This window comes from Watersipora subatra, chromosome 3, assembly GCF_963576615.1.
Source record: "Watersipora subatra chromosome 3, tzWatSuba1.1, whole genome shotgun sequence".
NCBI lineage: Eukaryota > Metazoa > Bryozoa > Gymnolaemata > Cheilostomatida > Watersiporidae > Watersipora > Watersipora subatra.
In genome coordinates this window covers 25,406,660-25,425,467 of record NC_088710.1, presented here as the reverse complement: position 1 = coordinate 25,425,467, position 18,808 = coordinate 25,406,660, and the positions used below count along the sequence as shown (strand labels likewise).

At 35.7% G+C, this 18,808-nt stretch overlaps 1 protein-coding gene across 1 annotated transcript in view; it reads right to left on the bottom strand.

The window, feature by feature from the left end:
- Nucleotides 1-286: 286 nt before the first annotated feature.
- Nucleotides 287-18,808, bottom strand: part of LOC137389556 (uncharacterized) — a 386,829-nt gene continuing 368,307 nt past the window's right edge. Inside the window, exons 3-5 of the mRNA XM_068075599.1 lie at nucleotides 7,749-7,899; nucleotides 2,116-2,181; nucleotides 287-685 (exon numbers count right to left, since the gene is read on the bottom strand). Coding sequence (XP_067931700.1) covers nucleotides 623-685; nucleotides 2,116-2,181; nucleotides 7,749-7,899 — 280 coding nt within the window. The 3' untranslated portion in view covers nucleotides 287-622. The remainder of the gene's footprint in view (nucleotides 686-2,115; nucleotides 2,182-7,748; nucleotides 7,900-18,808) is intronic.

Below are 18,808 nucleotides of genomic sequence, written 5' to 3'. Positions count from 1 at the left end.
AGGCATGAGCAACAGGTTGGGAATGTTATACCAACAAGAAATGGGATGCAAGTAAAAGGCGAGCAACCCATAAGCGCTCAAGGTACAAGTAATGTTCGGGTGACAAGATATGGCAGAATTAGCAAACCACCCAATATGGGGACTATGAGGTTTATCGAGGTCCACTTGTAGTTTTAGATACAGACCGATGTCAAGTTCTAGTTTTGGTGTGTACAATGGCTCAGGAAGGGATCTGGATCCAGAAAATTATATGATTATTATGATTAACATTGAATAGATGTGTATTCTCGATGTGGTATTATTTGGTGTGGCATATTCACACGATTTATGAAAAAAGGCTGGAAACCATGTTGTGCCCAGTTTGTTAACATGTGTATACGTATAATGACAGGTCGTAATTCAAACAGAACATTAGATTTGACATACACTCATCAAATACACGACAATTATTGAGGGCTATAAACTCCCAAAAAATTATATAATTAAGTACAAACGACTGTTTGACAATTTTTCTAAAATCAAAATGTTGAAATTTATAGAAAAACTCAACTGTTTGGAAAAAGCACCATATTGATTGTAAAATTGTTGAAATATGAATATAACAACTTGAGCAAGAAATGAGCTAGGAGATCGTGCTGGTCTGGTTGATGGCAGTGAGTAGCCTGATCATCTCCTCATCTTTGTTCTGTAACAAAATCTATAAAAGTGGCAGTTGATGACAAGTGGCAGTTGATGACAAGTGGCCGTTGATGACAAGTGGCAAATGATGACAAGTGGCAGTTGATGACAAGTGGAAGGAGGCACAGTTAAGAAGTAAGTTACAACTGAATGTCACAGAGTAAATTAATAAAATTTAGGAAAATAGCTAGTAAGATGTAATGTTCATCATTTTTCAGTAGCTAATGAATTAACTTCCGAAACATAATCAGTGCATGTAAAAACCTAAGGAACTCAAGATTCAAGCTTGAGGTGTACAATCTGTTTAATGATATCATAAATAATTTCCTTACAACATTGTCATGCAGAAACCAAGATTTATGTCGCAATCAAACCAATCCAAGTGACAATTATTAAATGAGAACCATGACTAAAGTACTTTGTTAGCCGTAGTACTTGATGGTGAAGTACGTAGTACTTTGTTACTTGTAGTACTTGATGGTGAAGTACGTAGTACTTTGTTAGTTGTAGTACTTGATGGTGAAGTATGTAGTACTTTGTTAGTTGTAGTACTTGATGGTGAAGTATGTAGTACTCAGTTAGTTGTAGTACTTGATGGTGAAAAATGTAGTACTTTGTTAGTTGTAGTACAATGCACTTGATGGTGAAGTATGCAGTACTTTGTTAGTTGTAGTAATTGATGGTGAAGTATGTAGCACTTTGTTAGTTGTAGTACTTGATGGTGAAGTACGTAGTACTTTGTTAGTCGTAGTACTTGATGGTGAAGTGCGTAGTACTTTGTTAGTTGTAGTACTTGATGGTGAAGTATGTAGTACTCAGTTGGTTGTAGTACTTGATGGTGAAAAATGTAGTACTTTGTTAGTTGTAGTACAATGCACTTGATAGTGAAGTATGCAGTACTTTGTTAGTTGTAGTAATTGATGGTGAAGTATGTAGCACTTTGTTAGTTGTAGTACTTGATGGTGAAGTATGTAGTATTTTGTTAGTTGTAGTAGTTGATGGTGAAGTATGTAGTATTTTGTTAGTTGTAGTGCTGGATGGTGAAGTATGTAGCACTTTGTTAGTTGTAGTACTTGATGGTGAAGTATGAAGTACTTTGTTAGTTGTAGTACGTGATGGTGAAGTATGTAGCACTTTGTTAGTTGCGGTGATCCGACGGCCAGCATGTTTCAAGATTAAAATAGACAAAACTTGATTGCGGTTCAAACACCTGGGTGAAAAATACATGTGAAATGTGTTTTAACTGCGCTCAAGTTTTGTTGATTTTAATCTTGAAACATCCTGGCAGTCAGATCACCTCAAACATTGAAAACCACAGCAAATGATAAAAATACTGACACTTTCCTATAAAATCTACTAAAATTTTGTGAAAGTTCATATTTAATTAAATATTTATTAAGTGAACTGAGCAGATAATAAGCAATAAATATTTCCTACCTTCCAAATAATGACTAGAGAGTCATCTGAGTAAGTTATCAGGCCATGGCAGCGCAACTCCACACCCTATGAGAGAAAAATGGAACTGTCGATTAACAAAAAAGGATAACAGGATAACAAAAAAGGAAAGAAGACAACTATTGGATGTACAGCTGACAATTCCAGATAACGTAAAACATTTATGTAAAGTTTTTGCTTCATACTTCGTAAAAATTCCATATCACATGACCTGTTAAGTCGGCGAAATTTTTCACAAAAATATTGCTTTCTTTCGTTCCGCACTTGAGAGAAAGAAAACAACGATGTCTCTATTATATATACAAGTGCCATAGCTGTCTGGTCCATCAGATGGTCGATAAAGCACAGAGAATCAGTAGGCACTATAATCTTCAGCAATACTTGAGACGATCGATCGATGCAGAGGTTAGAGTGTCACAATACTAATCCTAATATCACGAGAATCGGCAAAAAGTTATCTTGTAGCATAACCTTGAACCCTGGTGACGATTAGACAGACGGACAGATAGACACTGCCTTATTTATAGAGAAATATACTTTTGTTTTGCTTTAGTGTAGACGTTTAAAATATTTTAATTATTCTTCTATTGCAGGATAAACTTCGCAGTCTGCAAAAAATGAACAAATCGTTATAAATTGGGGTTGTAGGTGTGCACTCCTTTTAACTCTTTGTAAAATTACAGCAATATTGAACCAAAAACTGAACAAAATTGATGAAATAAAAATAAGAAAAGTTGTCGACACAAACCAAAAATACTACAGTTAGAGTAGTCAATAAATACTAAATTAAGGTGGTTTTTTTCATTCCTGAAAGATCAGATCACTTTGTAAGGATCATGGAATTAATTAGGTAGGTAATTCACATGTATTTCAATGTAATTATAACATAAATTTCCTTTAACGTAAAATTTTCTGGAACAGATTATTTATGTTGTAGGAGCCTCTACTGTACCTTAATCACTGTGCCCAAATGCTACTTCTACAGCCCAAATCACACTTATACAACTCATATCGTACAATTCATATCCTACTCCTACAATTCATATCATACCCTTTCAACTCATATCCTCCTCTCGCAACTCATACCCTACCCTCGCAACCCATATCATACCCTTGCAACTCATATCAAACTCTTTCAACTCATATCATACCCTTGCAACTCATATCCTCCTCTTGCAACTCATACCCTACCCTTGCAACCCATATCATACCCTTGCAACTCATATCAAACTCTTTCAACTCATATCATACCCTTGCAACTCATACCCTACCCTTGCAACTCATATCATACCCTTGCAACTCATATCCTCCTCTTGCAACTCATACCCTACCCTTGCAACCCATATCATACCCTTGCAACTCATATCCTCCTCTTGCAACTCATACCCTACCCTTGCAACCCATATCATACCCTTGCAACTCATATCAAACTCTTTAAACTCATATAATACCCTTGCAACTCATACCCTACCCTTGCAACTCATATCAAACTCTTTCAACTCATATCATACCCTTGCAACTCATATCCTCCTCTTGCAACTCATACCCTACCCTTGCAACCCATATCATACCCTTGCAACTCATATCAAACTCTTTCAACTCATATCATACCCTTGCAACTCATACCCTACCCTTGCAACTCATATCATACCCTTGCAACTCATATCCTCCTCTTGCAACTCATACCCTACCCTTGCAACCCATATCATACCCTTGCAACTCATATCAAACTCTTTCAACTCATATAATACCCTTGCAACTCATACCCTACCCTTGCAACTCATATCAAACTCTTTCAACTCATATCATACCCTTGCAACTCATATCCTCCTCTTGCAACTCATATCCGATTCTAACAACTCACATACTCTTACAACTCATACCCTACCCTTGCAACTCATACCATACCCTTGCAACTCCTATCAAACTCTTGCAACTCATATCCTCCTCTTGCAACTCATACCCTACCCTTGCAACCCATATCATACCCTTGCAACTCATATCAAACTCTTTCAACTCATATCATACCCTTGCAACTCATAACATACCCTTGCAACTCATGTCATACCCTTGCAACTCATACCATACCCTTGCAACTCATACCCTACCCTTGCAACCCATATCATACCCTTGCAACTCATATCAAACTCTTTCAACTCATATCATACCCTTGCAACTCATAACATACCCTTGCAACTCATATCATACCCTTGCAACTCATAACATACCCTTGCAACTCATGTCATACCCTTGCAACTCATACCATACCCTTTCAACCCTATCATACTCTTTCAACTCCTATCATACCCTTGCAACTCATATCATACCCTTGCAACTCATATCATATCCTTGCAACTCATATCACATCTTTGCAACTCATACCATACCCTTTCAACCCCTATTATACCCTTGCAACTCATGTCATACCCTTGCAACTCATATCATACCCTTGCAACTCATATCATACTCGCACAGCTCATACCCTACCCATACAACCCAGCAGCAAGCAACCGCCCAATAATCAATGATTTGCAACACAGAAGTGTCTGCCTGATGCCTGAATTGATTAACAATCAACGAACATCAAAACCTCTATTTGAACACCGGCTTTCTTCTAACACTACCTTTAATAGAACCCCACTATAGGAGAAAGGTTAAAACTAGAGCATCATCTTTAAATAGAGCGCTACCTCGATTTGACTGCCACTTTGAAATTTTGTGATCTTCACAAACCAATAGTGGAAAGTGATCAGTAAAAAAATGTCCACAAGATCACATCAATAGAGTGACACCAATAACAATTAATTATTTTGTTTTTGCTGTAGTCCATGATTTCAGTCACGGTGGATCTGAGAAGATCAATTATCACAATCATCAGAGCCGCACTCTAATTAGAAATCATTAAGGTCTAAATCTGAGACATTGTTACAAATTCATCCATAATGTGGTTTATAATCTGACCTGAAGACTTTAAAGCATTTTGATGAATGATGAGAATACGTTTCAGGAACACCGTAATTGTAGCCATTGTTATGGCGCATTCTAAGTTTAAAACATCACAAACATTTAAATTTTTCAAATTTTATGTCCAGTTGCTAACTCTAAAGCTTTAGTATTTTCTTTAAAACTTTGAAAGCACCATGAAACATAATTAATAACTGTATCTGGCTTATATTTGTTTGCTTAAAGCAGTTCCTTGTTTAACTCGGTCTGGTACTTCGATGTTTATGGTTTAGCAAAAATGCTGAGGCCGATGGGATTAATGTCACTCCGCCTGAAGGAATGTGCAAAATATAGGTTACATTAACATCGCTTCACCTGTATAAGGGTTAAACTGGTCTTCCCAAAACTCTGACTAGCTAGTCGAAAAATACATCACCACCCTCTAATTGAACATCATCTGGAATAAATCGCCACTATAAAATAATGATTGCAAAATAAAGAGCCATGGCATTCAAATAGAGGTTTGACAGCATCTTAAAAAAAGCTGCAGTTCAATTCCTATCACTAATATTTAGACCTGTAATCAGCATCCATCAAAACATTGACTTCAGTAACTATATCTCAGAATTGCTTGGTACTAATGGCCAGAAGTATTCTAAATACAGTGCACCCTCGAGATACGATTACCCTGATATACGATGTTTTCACCTTACGAAGTCAAACATTGTGATATCTTCACCTCGCTATACGAATTTTATTTCACCATACGAATTTGAGAAAAGTTTCGCCCGAGTTAAAATTTGGCCGTCGGTGTGCTCATAACACACGTCGAAATAAAAAAGACACCGAAATATAGTTTGCCGAAAACATTCTTAGAACGTTTAGAAGAGACACGATGATCGACTTCTCTCATATCCGCGTGGAAAATTTCGTGTAAAATGCACAAGCGAGAGCAAATATTCATTTGTAGCGTTATTATAGCTTTTACTATAAACTTTTAAGTCAGCATACGTATATAGCTACAAGTATCTACATTTAATTCGTTATCTATGGAATCTGAGACCGATACAAACGTTACAAAACGAAGGAAAATTGATTTCTATGTCAACAAAGTTGGATGTCGTAAATAAGAGGAACCCGTATTATCAACATTGTCAAGGAATATGATCGCAACCAATCAGCATTTGTAATTATTATTAAAACAACAACTCCAATAAAGCAAGCACAAGAACGAGCTTCCGACTGAAGATTTGAATGAGCTAGGTCATGCACGTGATCAGCATTCAAAAGGAGCAACCATTTAGTAAAGGCGAGGATGTAGAAGATACAGAGAACCCCACATTCGCAGAAATATTTTAAGTGTTTAATTTACTGATGTGGACTGGTAAATTAAAACAATGCATGTATAATATATATTATTTATCCCTTGTGTGGCATGTTTTTCATATTTTATTTGTTTCCTTTTGATTTTATGTTTTATTCTCTTGTTTAACCATGTCTTTGCATATGGGCTTGTTATCTTCTACGTGAATACAATTCATCGTATGTATGTATGTAACTCATATAACTAGCTACTCAAGATAGTTGACACATCCACATTACTTTTTGAAACTTGCTAAAGCCCTGTCCCCCCTAGGGTATAAATACGTACAAACTTTGTATGTATGGTTACATTGATTCTTGTGCACATTTCATACAAGATAAACTACTGTACCAAATTCTCTGGATCCTTTTACAAGCGCTAGCTAGCAATTTTCTGCATTGCACCATCAATTTTTTCGTAGAAAAGGTAGAAGAATTGGACAGGAATGGACAACTTCTTTTAGCATGCTAAAAAATTCCAATTCATTACGTTTTAAATTTATTTTAAAGTGTACAGCACCATAATTAGCATTGATACGCTTTTGCCTCATCTCTGCTTTACTCGCTACATGTACCAGCTAAAGCCACGTTACTCCAAAGGTATGTACGTCCTGTATAGAAAATAAAATTTTATTTTTCATTTCGGTAGCCATTAAATGGTCAAGTGTGCGAGGGGCCGCTTTCTGTAACTGCATCGTTCGGCCTTATTGATTTAGGTTGAAAAAGGTTTCAAACAGATAGGCTAAAGTTTATAGTGAAAGTGAAGATAGGAACTGCTGAAGGATAAAATTTCGTGATAAAAAGTTGATACATACTAAAACTTAGTTTGAAGTGTAAGTTTAGCAAGCTAAACTTACTTGAAGTGAATTCAAAATTTATGTTATGCGTACCTTTTAAAGGCAAGAACTCCTTACCGTACGTACTGCATTTGGTACACACATTATAATTTTGCGTTTTATTGCAGATCATAAGCATTAAAATACACTAAATACAATATAGTTACTGTAGGTAACTATAATTACTAAAGTTAACATACTATCTTGTTGCTAATTGTCAATATGTACACAATTTTATAAAAAAAATTGACGATTTTTACCAGGGGGTGTTTGCATTGTTTAATTACAATGGTCTCTATACCCCGATATACGAATTTTTCACCATACGATGCCAACCCTGGAACGAATTAACATCGTATCTCGAGGGTGCACTGTACTACGAAACACACTGCGTGTTACAGGTTGTAGCTAATGAAAATTACTAACACTTATCTTATAGATTACATTAATAATTAATCTATTACCAACACCCACCCTAACCGTGGAAGTGTGAGCTAGAAGAGCTCCCTCACAGTTGAGAGTACATAGTGATTCATTCGATCTGTTTCTACCCTCTACCTCCAGAACATTCACATCCCATGTGAGCAGCTTGCAGCTGTCTTCATTCTGTGTGATCAGCAAGTGACTATAAAAACACCAGGATAGCATATTTAACGTTAGGACTGTTTAGGTCTGGCCCTTGCTCAGGCAACTGAGCTTTGGCATGGTGTCAGAATAAACATGACTCTAGAGATGCTGATGATTGTGCCGAGCGCATACCATATATCCTCGTATATAGGCCGACCTTAGAAAAACAGCCCTGAAAGAGGGAACTTATAAGAATTTGCAGATGAGCCAACCATATAAATCGTAACACGCCGTATGTACCTATCAAAGCATAACAAATTGCAGAAATTAACTTTTGTAGGCTTAGTACGAAACGTTTCTGATTGGTGAGTAGTGGTATAATTAGCCTATGGTGCCTTCGCTTAATTGAAAGGAAACAATCATCTTTTTGCATTTAGCCAATGAAAAACATGTTTGCTTCTAACGTTGACCTTAGTTTTACTTTTCAAAAACACATTTTTATAGCTATTTGTTCTTCGTGATAATCAGAAGCATTACAGCTATATAGGTTTCACAAAATTGTAGATTAATGGACTTCTGATGATCATCTATGGGGCAATAGCAGTAGCGACAGCGAGTATTTATTTTAACAGTAATAATAATGCCATAAGCTACTAAGCTATTATAATAGCGGTAACTCATGTAACTCGGATATGCTCAACTTGTCAACCATAGTAGTATGAAGAGAACATGAATGTGTCTGAACTCATTCTGTCGCACATTTTTACCTTTTTATGACATCAGATGATGTAAAATTTTATGCTAATTAATATGGTCAAATGTAATGACAACTTATATGCTCCAATGTCAAATATTTGGTTTTTCCGAATAGTTAAATTAAGTTATAGTTAAAAAAGATATAGTTAAAAAAATAGTTACCCATTTCATGGGTAAATCAGACATTTCTATGGTAAGATCTGTACTAGCGATACTATTCATGCAATGCTAGGAATTATGTGTATGACCAACCATGAATGTTATTGCCATCATAGCCTACTATTACCAAGCAAGGACTGCCTCGCATGGCTGCACACCTTACCCGCTCTTACCGTGAGAACAAAAACTGGACAGAATAAGGCTACAGGTGCCGGTGCATTCTTTTTCAATGAACATTCGGAATTTTTTGAAGTGTCATCCCTACTGCAGAAAGCAAACTGCAAGTAAAAGACTACTAGCCACATGCTTAGCGTGGCTCGAGTTACAGTTGTTGAAATTAAGCTAACATGTCATTTCGTTTGCTTTCAATCAGAGTTACACGGGCATAAGCTGGACCCGTAAGTCTAGTAAAGAGAATTTTGCATTCTCAGAATTGGCTTAATATGCTAGGATAAACAGTACCATATTTGTGACTTGAGCCATCACACTGCTACTATGAAAGCGTAATAATTGTAGATGTTGTCTACCCAAGGGCACGTCATTCAGTACCTTACATATAATTTATGTAATATGATAAGTTTATACTAGGTAATAAACTATTGTTAATGAATATGTATTTTATTTCTTAATTGTATCAGTTATAGACAAAAACATATAAAAAAGGTGTTCTGGGTAATTCTAGCAAATTTTGGATGCAAGAAATATCTTTCCTGGCCCATCTATGATGCACACCACTTTATTCCAAAAATTTAGATTTGTCTGCCAACTCCTTTAGGTGTGATGATTATAGATGAGACAGATTTAATTAATAAAGCTAAATGTTACAACCACTCAACAAAGATTAGATTACTTTAACCATGAAACTTTAGTAACAGTCTTTTGTTCAAAGCTGACGATGCCACAAAAAGTCCTTTCTAAACGTTTTGTTACACTCGGCCGATGATAAACCCAAGTCGCTAACATTCTTCTTGAAGCAACCTCAGAGCCTCATTAAACGAGTTTTATAAAGTTCGAGTTTATTTTTCATATAAAATAAGACTTTAGGGTAGACGATCCTTTGATAAGTCTCTACTATGGTGGACAAATAACACTTCAATTTTTAAGTAAATCATCTGGTCCTGACAAAAATATTTTCCATAAAAAAGAAACATAAAGCGTATAGTTTTATTGAGTAAGCATCGAAGAATTATTTTGAATCAACTTTTTTGTAATTTTATCACCTAGTAGAGTGATGAAAAAAGTTACATTTTACCAGACGCTAGTTACTGTTACAGCTATGTTTAACATCAAATTTAGTCATAGCAGAATGCAGCTGCATTCAAACAAGTCATAAACTGTTAATAAGGAATTCTAACTGTAGTTTAGATGGTTATTAAATGTAGGAAGCACATTTGTCCTGCATCCATTTAAACTAATTATTCACGGAAGTGATGTACATGTAGGTATGTCAGTTAAAATTTGGTCTGATCTATTTGATTTTCAGGATCGGAAATTCAAATCGGACAAACCATTCAGGGCAAAGGTAAATTCTCAGATGTACATAGATGTAGAACCATGCCTATCTTAACCCTTTGAACTATCGACCGGTTTTCCGGCTTTGTGTAGGGTGTGTCAGAATCCCTAGCGGCCGGTTTTTCGGCCCTCACATGACTTTGTTTACGAAAGCTGTTTCTAAGTAATCAAATTAACTTTTTGTACAGGATATTAGACCAGAAATTTTACTTTCATTTGTAACTGTTTTCAAATATCTTTACCTACTTTCTTCGTTATTTAATGACAAATTTTATTAGAACGATATCGCAAAAAACGATATGGCTCGTTTGTCGGTAGGTCATAAATGATTTTGATGCAAATCAACAACTCAATGATACTAATTATAGTATTCCAGTATATTTTGAGTCATGAAAAAAATGATGAACAAATGCTAAATGGATATGCTGCTGCTGTAAATGTTTTTACGAGTTTTGTAAAAACTTACAAACTTTTATACTTTTACCCTGAATAATGGTGAAGCACTGTTTTTTCAGTATGATGGCATTTGCTGCAGGTTGCCCAAAAAATGCTTGATGAGCTGAAATAAAATATTTCTTTAGGCTTGGCATGCTTAATGACTCATGCCACTCTGGTAGTATGTTATATGACTAGGATATTTTAACTCTTTAAAGTTGGCATGCTTAATGACTCATGCCACTCTGGTAGTATGTTATATGACTAGGATATTTTAACTCTTTAAAGTTGGCATGCTTAATGACTCATACCACTCTGGTAGTATGTTATATGAATAGGATATTTTAACTCTTTAAAGTTGGCATGCTCAATGACTAATGCCACTCTGGTAGTATGTTATATGACTAAGATATTTTAACTCTTTAAAGTTGGCATGCTAAATGACTCATACAACTCTGGTAGTATGTTATATGACTAGGATATTTTAACTCTTTAAAGTTGGCATGGTTAATGACTCATGCCACTCTGTCAGTATGTTATAAGACTAGGATATTTTAACTCTTTAAAGTTGGCATGCTCAATGACTCATGCCACTCTGGTAGTATGTTATATGACTAGGATATTTTAACTCTTTAAAGTTGGCATGCTCAATGACTCATGCCACTCTGGTAGTATGTCATATGACTAGGATAGTTTAACTCTTTAAAGTTGGCATGCTCAATGACTCATGTCATTCTGGTAGTATGTTATATGACTAGGATAGTTTAACTCTTTAAAGTTGGCATGCTCAATGACTCATGCCACTCTGGTAGTATGTTATATGACTAGGATATTTTAACTCTTTAAAGTTGGCATGCTCAATGACTCATGCCACTCTGGTAGTATGTTATATGACTAGGATATTTTAACTCTTTAAAGTTGGCATGCTTAATGACTCATACAACTCTGGTAGTATGTTATATAACTAGGATATTTTAACTCTTTAAAGTTGGCATGCTTAATGACTCATGCCACTCTGGTAGTATGTTATATGACTAGGATATTTTAACTCTTTAAAGTAGGCATGCTTAATGACTCATACAACTCTGGTAGTATGTTATATAACTAGGATAGTTTAACTCTTTAAAGTTGGCATGCTTAATGACTCATGCCACTCTGGTAGTATGTTATATGACTAGGATATTATAACTCTTTAAACTTGGCATGCTTAATGACTCATGCCACTCTGGTAGTATGTTATATGACTAGGATATTTGAACTCTTTAAAGTTGGCATGCTTAATGACTCATACAACTCTGGTAGTATGTTATATAACTAGGATATTTTAACTCTTTAAAGTTGGCATGGTTAATGACTCATGCCACTCTGTCAGTATGTTATAAGACTAGGATATTTTAACTCTTTAAAGTTGGCATGTTCAATGACTCATGCCACTCTGGTAGTATGTTATATGACTAGGATATTTTAACTCTTTAAAGTTGGCATGCTCAATGACTCATGCCACTCTGGTAGTATGTCATATGACTAGGATAGTTTAACTCTTTAAAGTTGGCATGCTCAATGACTCATGTCATTCTGGTAGTATGTTATATGACTAGGATAGTTTAACTCTTTAAAGTTGGCATGCTCAATGACTCATGCCACTCTGGTAGTATGTTATATGACTAGGATATTTTAACTCTTTAAAGTTGGCATGCTCAATGACTCATGCCACTCTGGTAGTATGTTATATGACTAGGATATTTTAACTCTTTAAAGTTGGCATGCTTAATGACTCATACAACTCTGGTAGTATGTTATATAACTAGGATATTTTAACTCTTTAAAGTTGGCATGCTTAATGACTCATGCCACTCTGGTAGTATGTTATATGACTAGGATATTTTAACTCTTTAAAGTAGGCATGCTTAATGACTCATACAACTCTGGTAGTATGTTATATAACTAGGATAGTTTAACTCTTTAAAGTTGGCATGCTTAATGACTCATGCCACTCTGGTAGTATGTTATATGACTAGGATATTATAACTCTTTAAACTTGGCATGCTTAATGACTCATGCCACTCTGGTAGTATGTTATATGACTAGAATATTTTAACTCTTTAAACTTGGCATGCTTAATGACTCATGCCACTCTGGTAGTATGTTATATGACTAGGATATTTTAACTCTTTAAAGTTGGCATGCTTAATGACTCATACAACTCTGGTAGTATGTTATATAACTAGGATATTTTAACTCTTTAAAGTTGGCATGCTTAATGACTCATGCCACTCTGGTAGTATGTTATATGACTAGGATATTTTAACTCTTTAAAGTTGGCATGCTAAATGACTCATGTCACTCTGGTAGTATGTTATATGACTAGGATATTTTAACTCTTTAAAGTTGGCATGCTTAATGACTCATGCCACTCTGGTAATATGTTATATGACTAGGATATTTTAACTCTTTAAAGTTGGCATGCTAAATGACTCATGTCACTCTGGTAGTATGTTATATGACTACAACATTTTAACTCTATAAAGTTGGCATGCTAAATGACTCATGTCACTCTGGTAGTATATTATATGACTAGGATATTTTAACTCTTTAAAGTTGGCATGCTCAATGACTCATGCCACTCTGGTAGTATGTTATATGACTAGGATATTTTAACTCTTTAAAGTTGGCATGCTCAATGACTCATACAACTCTGGTAGTATGTTATATGACTAGGATAGTTCAACTCTTTAAATTGACGCTAGGAACAGAATTCTCTTCTTAGCGATACATTAAATAGTTAACTTTACAATTTTTTTCATTTCATAAAATCAGAAAAAAATGGTTTAAAGAAATAATTTCCAAATCGCACCTAAAGTGCAAGAGCTTATAGGTATAAGAACAAAAATGTAGTGTCACACATGTTTTGTGACCTCTGATGTTAGTCATGTACATCATACTGAGCACCGAATCCTTGTCATCATAGTAGCTTTATTATTTTGCACTACAGAGGACAAGTTTTCATCGAACACAACGCGGAGTTCTAACTGGGATTGTAGAAGTTGTGTGATCAATACTCTTTTGTATTTTTTGAAGCTTATAGTGAGGAGGTTCTTTGAAAGCTTGTACAAAAAAAATTGTCGATTTGGGCTATTTCTAGGCTATTTAAAAAAATCATTTTTATAGGTAATACTTTCTGAGAAACTTCCAAAAGTGTCAAATATGATAAGATGGGTAACTAAACAGTCAGATCCGTTGATCAAAAACTTGGCCAAAATGCTATTGACTGGTTAAAACAGAATTTTATACATCTGAAAATTTTACACAACGAAATTCCTGTTCATGGTGTTAACCATTTCATAGCGGTGAGAAAAATTAAACCGGATACTTGGCTTCGGAAGTTTTACTGCTTACCAATTTTAGAAAAATAAAAACACTCACTTTAGCGATATAGGGTTTTCAATAAGTTGTATCTTGTAGAGAATTTGTGGAAACAGCCAAAAAACTATATACAGTGAAACATGGATAACTCGCCCTCGGATATAGCGAACACATGGTTAACTCGACTGGATTTGCTTGGTCCGTTCCCACGCAATGATAAATGGCTCTATATAACTCGAATTCAACACTGTTATAACGAACTGTTTTTTGCCCAACGGCTACCGAAACGGTTGCTATCGCTTTAGAAAATCACTTTATTCCTAGCCATAGAGGTAAACCTCAACTTTTCGTAATTCATAAGCGTCGTTATTACCTCCATCGGCAAAATATTTTTGTCATTGACTGTTCTAAAGGTTTGGTGAAATTTGATTTATACTGCTATACGATGAATAGAACGGGCTAGCTGGGTCACGGGCGCAAGGATTTTCGCCACGCACATACAAAACAAAAACAGCATGTTGTTTTTGTTTTGTATTTGCGTGGCGAAAATCCTTGAGTGCGTGACCCGGCTAGCCCGTGATGAATAGTTTTCCGACGTTGATTCCGTGTTGAATTAACGTCGGAATGTTGAATGTTTAAAACGTCTTAAGAATTGTGGTAGTCAAACGTATACGTTGTCTTAGCTAAAAAAACTATTCATTGTTTGACCTAAACACAAAATACGTGTGTACATTCAATAAGTATCCATTCAAAAAGCGTGAGTGATATACAATGTACCGTAAAACCTCGTAAAACTTTTAATTGAACTGCCTCGGAGTGTTGCTCTCAACGAATCCCAGGTAAAGTAAAGTAATCTTTCTATAAACTTCAAGAAAGATCGGCAAAATTGATCGTGGGTAAAACGCTCAAAAGAAAAATATGTCTTTTCTTTGAGCATTTCAGCAACGATCAAGTTTTGCCAATGTCAATCTAAAAAACGTCCTAGCAATAACATCACCTCAAACAACAAACCAATCTCAAGTGATAGAGAAATCTCTATACTTTTTGATAAAAACGTTTTAAACTTTACATTAGAAGCATTTAATTTGAAACAAGCCATTTGTGCTTTTGATTTATATTATAGTTTGTATATGTTCATGTATCTACTAATAAATAAGTAAATACATGGACTTGTGACAGTGTTCTGATAACTTGAACACTCTGATAATTCGAACACTTTTGCTCGGTCCCTTGAAGTTTGAGTTATCCGAGTTTCACTGTAGTTACTGTTAGTGGTAGCCATGCAACAAGCAAATGAACTGCGCATTGTCAGAAAGCCAGCTTGCTGACTTTGAAGAGTTAAAACTAAACAGAAACTCAAGAATACCTTGCTGGAACATAGTATACAAGGCCAAGAAAGGAAGAGAATGTCTGTGCATAACCACACTTTCCAGAAAGCAAAGAGACAACGTGGAGGCTTTTCTCATAGGCAACCAGCAGCAAGTCCTGCGCAAACATATGAACTGTAATTAATGCTCAGACAGCAAGCCATTCGATGCCAGCCAGCTTGCCAGACACAACCAAAGAAATTAAGTATAATAATAATACAGGTACCAACGGTTGAGCAAGCTTGGTGTAGAACACAACTGAGAAACTGATGGAACAATAAATCTTCCCTATACAACTTATGTACACAATGGAATTGTCTTGACTCCTGCTCTACCAGTTTCTGCTCAAGAGTAGGTTACGCCTTCCCAAAAGGGTTTTATAGAGATTATTCTATGAACATGTTTTGGACAATTAGATACCAGTCATGAGTAAAATAAATAGAAAAGCTTTATAACAGAACTAATTTCAAACTACTCATCAGACAAGTCAAAACTCGCTCCTCCGTTCCAGTCAGTTCTTATGGTGAAAAAGTAACACTATCATGTTTTAAACGTATATGGCTCACATCAACAATTAGACTAGATGAATGTCAGAAGAATGCTGAGATGTCCTCATGTGACATATCAACACTGAACTTCCATACAAGAAACATTGTATGAGGTTTGAAAGCTTGACGTAAATCATACATAGAGACATAGACACAGAACGGAGCTTGCGCTTGCAGTAAACAAAAATCAACCGATATATTTACTGGAATGAAATTGGGATTTCCATGTGCGTGTAACCGGAAATAGCAAGATTATAAGAGCAAGAAACAAACCAATCAGGGTGTTACTCTGTTTGAACAGGCCTGCTGCTACTACACTCAATGGTAATATGTCAGCAATATAATCACCACTGTGTTGCTGATTAGCTTATTAATCTACCAAATGTAGTCAGCGGGTTCTCGTCATTTGTTTACCTCACCATCTAGTTCACTTTACAAAACAATGACCTTGTTAAGTGAGGGTCACATGCAACTAACTCAGCAAATAATAAAACACAAAAATAAAGGTAAGAAATGACTTACGCCATGCAACTTCAAAAGGCAGTTTACAGGAAAATCTGAGAGGAAGGCAGGATATTCAGTTGGTTCCATCCTGTGATTAATTTTACATACCAACACTTCTCCTGATAGTGTCCCGACTGCAAACTTATCCTCTAAAAACAATTCAGACTAAATACAGTCAAGAGCGAAGATAGATTATCCAATGAAGATGAATTAGAGATAAGATAGTGGCAGAATTATGGATTATTTAATAGAATGGAAAGTATAGAACAGGAACAGCACCAGAGAGAACTTATCGGTAGGAAACAAATATCTGTAAAATGCTCAACTCTATCGCTTTACCCTTATTTCTGTGTTTTCAAACAAGGCTACATAATCTGGAGAGTGGAGGAAGATTGTGTAAAACAAAAGTGTGTAACAAACACCTGATAGTCTGGTAGCAGAACAGAAGAGTGACTTCTCATCAGGTCGAGCTAGAATATCTACATGCTGTAGTGTAAGTCTACCATTGGTATCCCATTGCTTCTCATATGTCTATAAAAACAAACAGTCACTAACCGTCATTGCTTCAAATACAGCTGATAAGAATGTGTACATTATGAACACTATCAACATTATTACGCTAGTAGTAAATATTAATCGTTTATCAATTATTCTACTCCTTCACTACCACAAGCAGCCCAGTACGGCTCGCTTGGCAAAGCGTTTGCGTAGGGCCAAGATCCGCATGGTGCGACTTTAGTAGGCTTCATACAAACCTTTCTGATTAGTGAGTAGTTGATTAATTAGACTATCGTATTCGTGCTCGAACAAAATTAAACAACTATCGGCATGTGTTAGGCCAATAAAAAATATGTTTTCAACCCATCCCGGGCGTAGTTTCATTTTGCAAAAACTGTATTCTCCATTGCAATTTTTTGCTTGCAAGGGTTTCACTAATTTTAGATTTAAAGGCTTTCGGTGATTTTTATTGAGCAATAACACTGCTGGGAGTATTTTTATTTTAGAAGTAATAATAATGCTGTAAGCTGTAATAATGTTGGTCAATTATCTGACTTGAATGTGATCATGGTTGTATTAAAATTAGTCAAAAAAGTGACCAAGCTCATCTTGCAACAGTGGAATTGTTGTGGAATTTTTATGGCGCAAGCTGGTGTAAAATTTAATGCTGATAAATTTGATTTCAAAACATTTTTTATAGACTGTGGCTTGAAAGTTATGATAATGTACTTAATGCCATATATGGTATATATATAATGGTGGCAAAATAATTAATGATGGTTACAATCTATATATTTCTCCAAGTTTGTCGTCTGTTTTATGACGTCTGTTTTCGGTATGTCCAGCTTTAGGTATTATTATAATCTTGGAATAAAGAATCCGTACCAAAGAAGATTTGATCTCGGACCCTCCCCTTCACCAGTCCGACCTCGTACCAATTAGGCCACTGATATTGATGTGTTAGCGAGCTGACATATGTCGCAATATGAGAGCAAATACCAAACGGTTTCGCGCACTACACAGGGTGATTGCGTAACATCACGGAGGCGAAAAGCTCTCATTAGTAAGCTTACTCAAATTTCCCATTGGCAACATGCCAGGCTAATAGCAAGTGGCAGGTAACTCTCATTACTTCTCATTATTTACGAGCTGATTTTTAATACCCGGGCAACGCCGGGAAGCACAGCTAGTATAAGTATATAATCCATCTCATAGAAACACTGAGAGCACCACCTACTGTTATAAGGATATAATCTATCTCATAGAAACACTGAGAGCACCACCTACTGTTATAAGTATATAATCTATCTCATAGAAACACTGGGAGCACCACCTACTGTTATAAGTATATAATCCATCTCATAGAAACACTGAGAGCACCACCTACTGTTATAAGTATATAATCCATCTCATAGAAACACTGAGAGCACCACCTAATGTTATAAGTATATAATCCATCTCATAGAAACACTGAGAGCACCACCTACTGTTATAAGTATATAATCCATCTCATAGAAACACTGAGAGCACCACCAACTGTTATAAGTATATAACCCATATGATAGAAACACTGAGAGCACCACCTACTGTCATAAGTATATAATCAATCTCATAGAAACACTGAGAGCACCACCTAATGTTATAAGTGTATATTCCATCTCATAGAAGCACTGAGAACACCACCTACTGTTATAAGTATATAATCCATCTCATAGAAACACTGAGAGCACCACCTACTGTTATAAGTATATAATCCATCTAATAGAAACACTGAGAGCACCACCTAGTGTTATAAGTATATAATCCATCTCATAGAAACACTGAG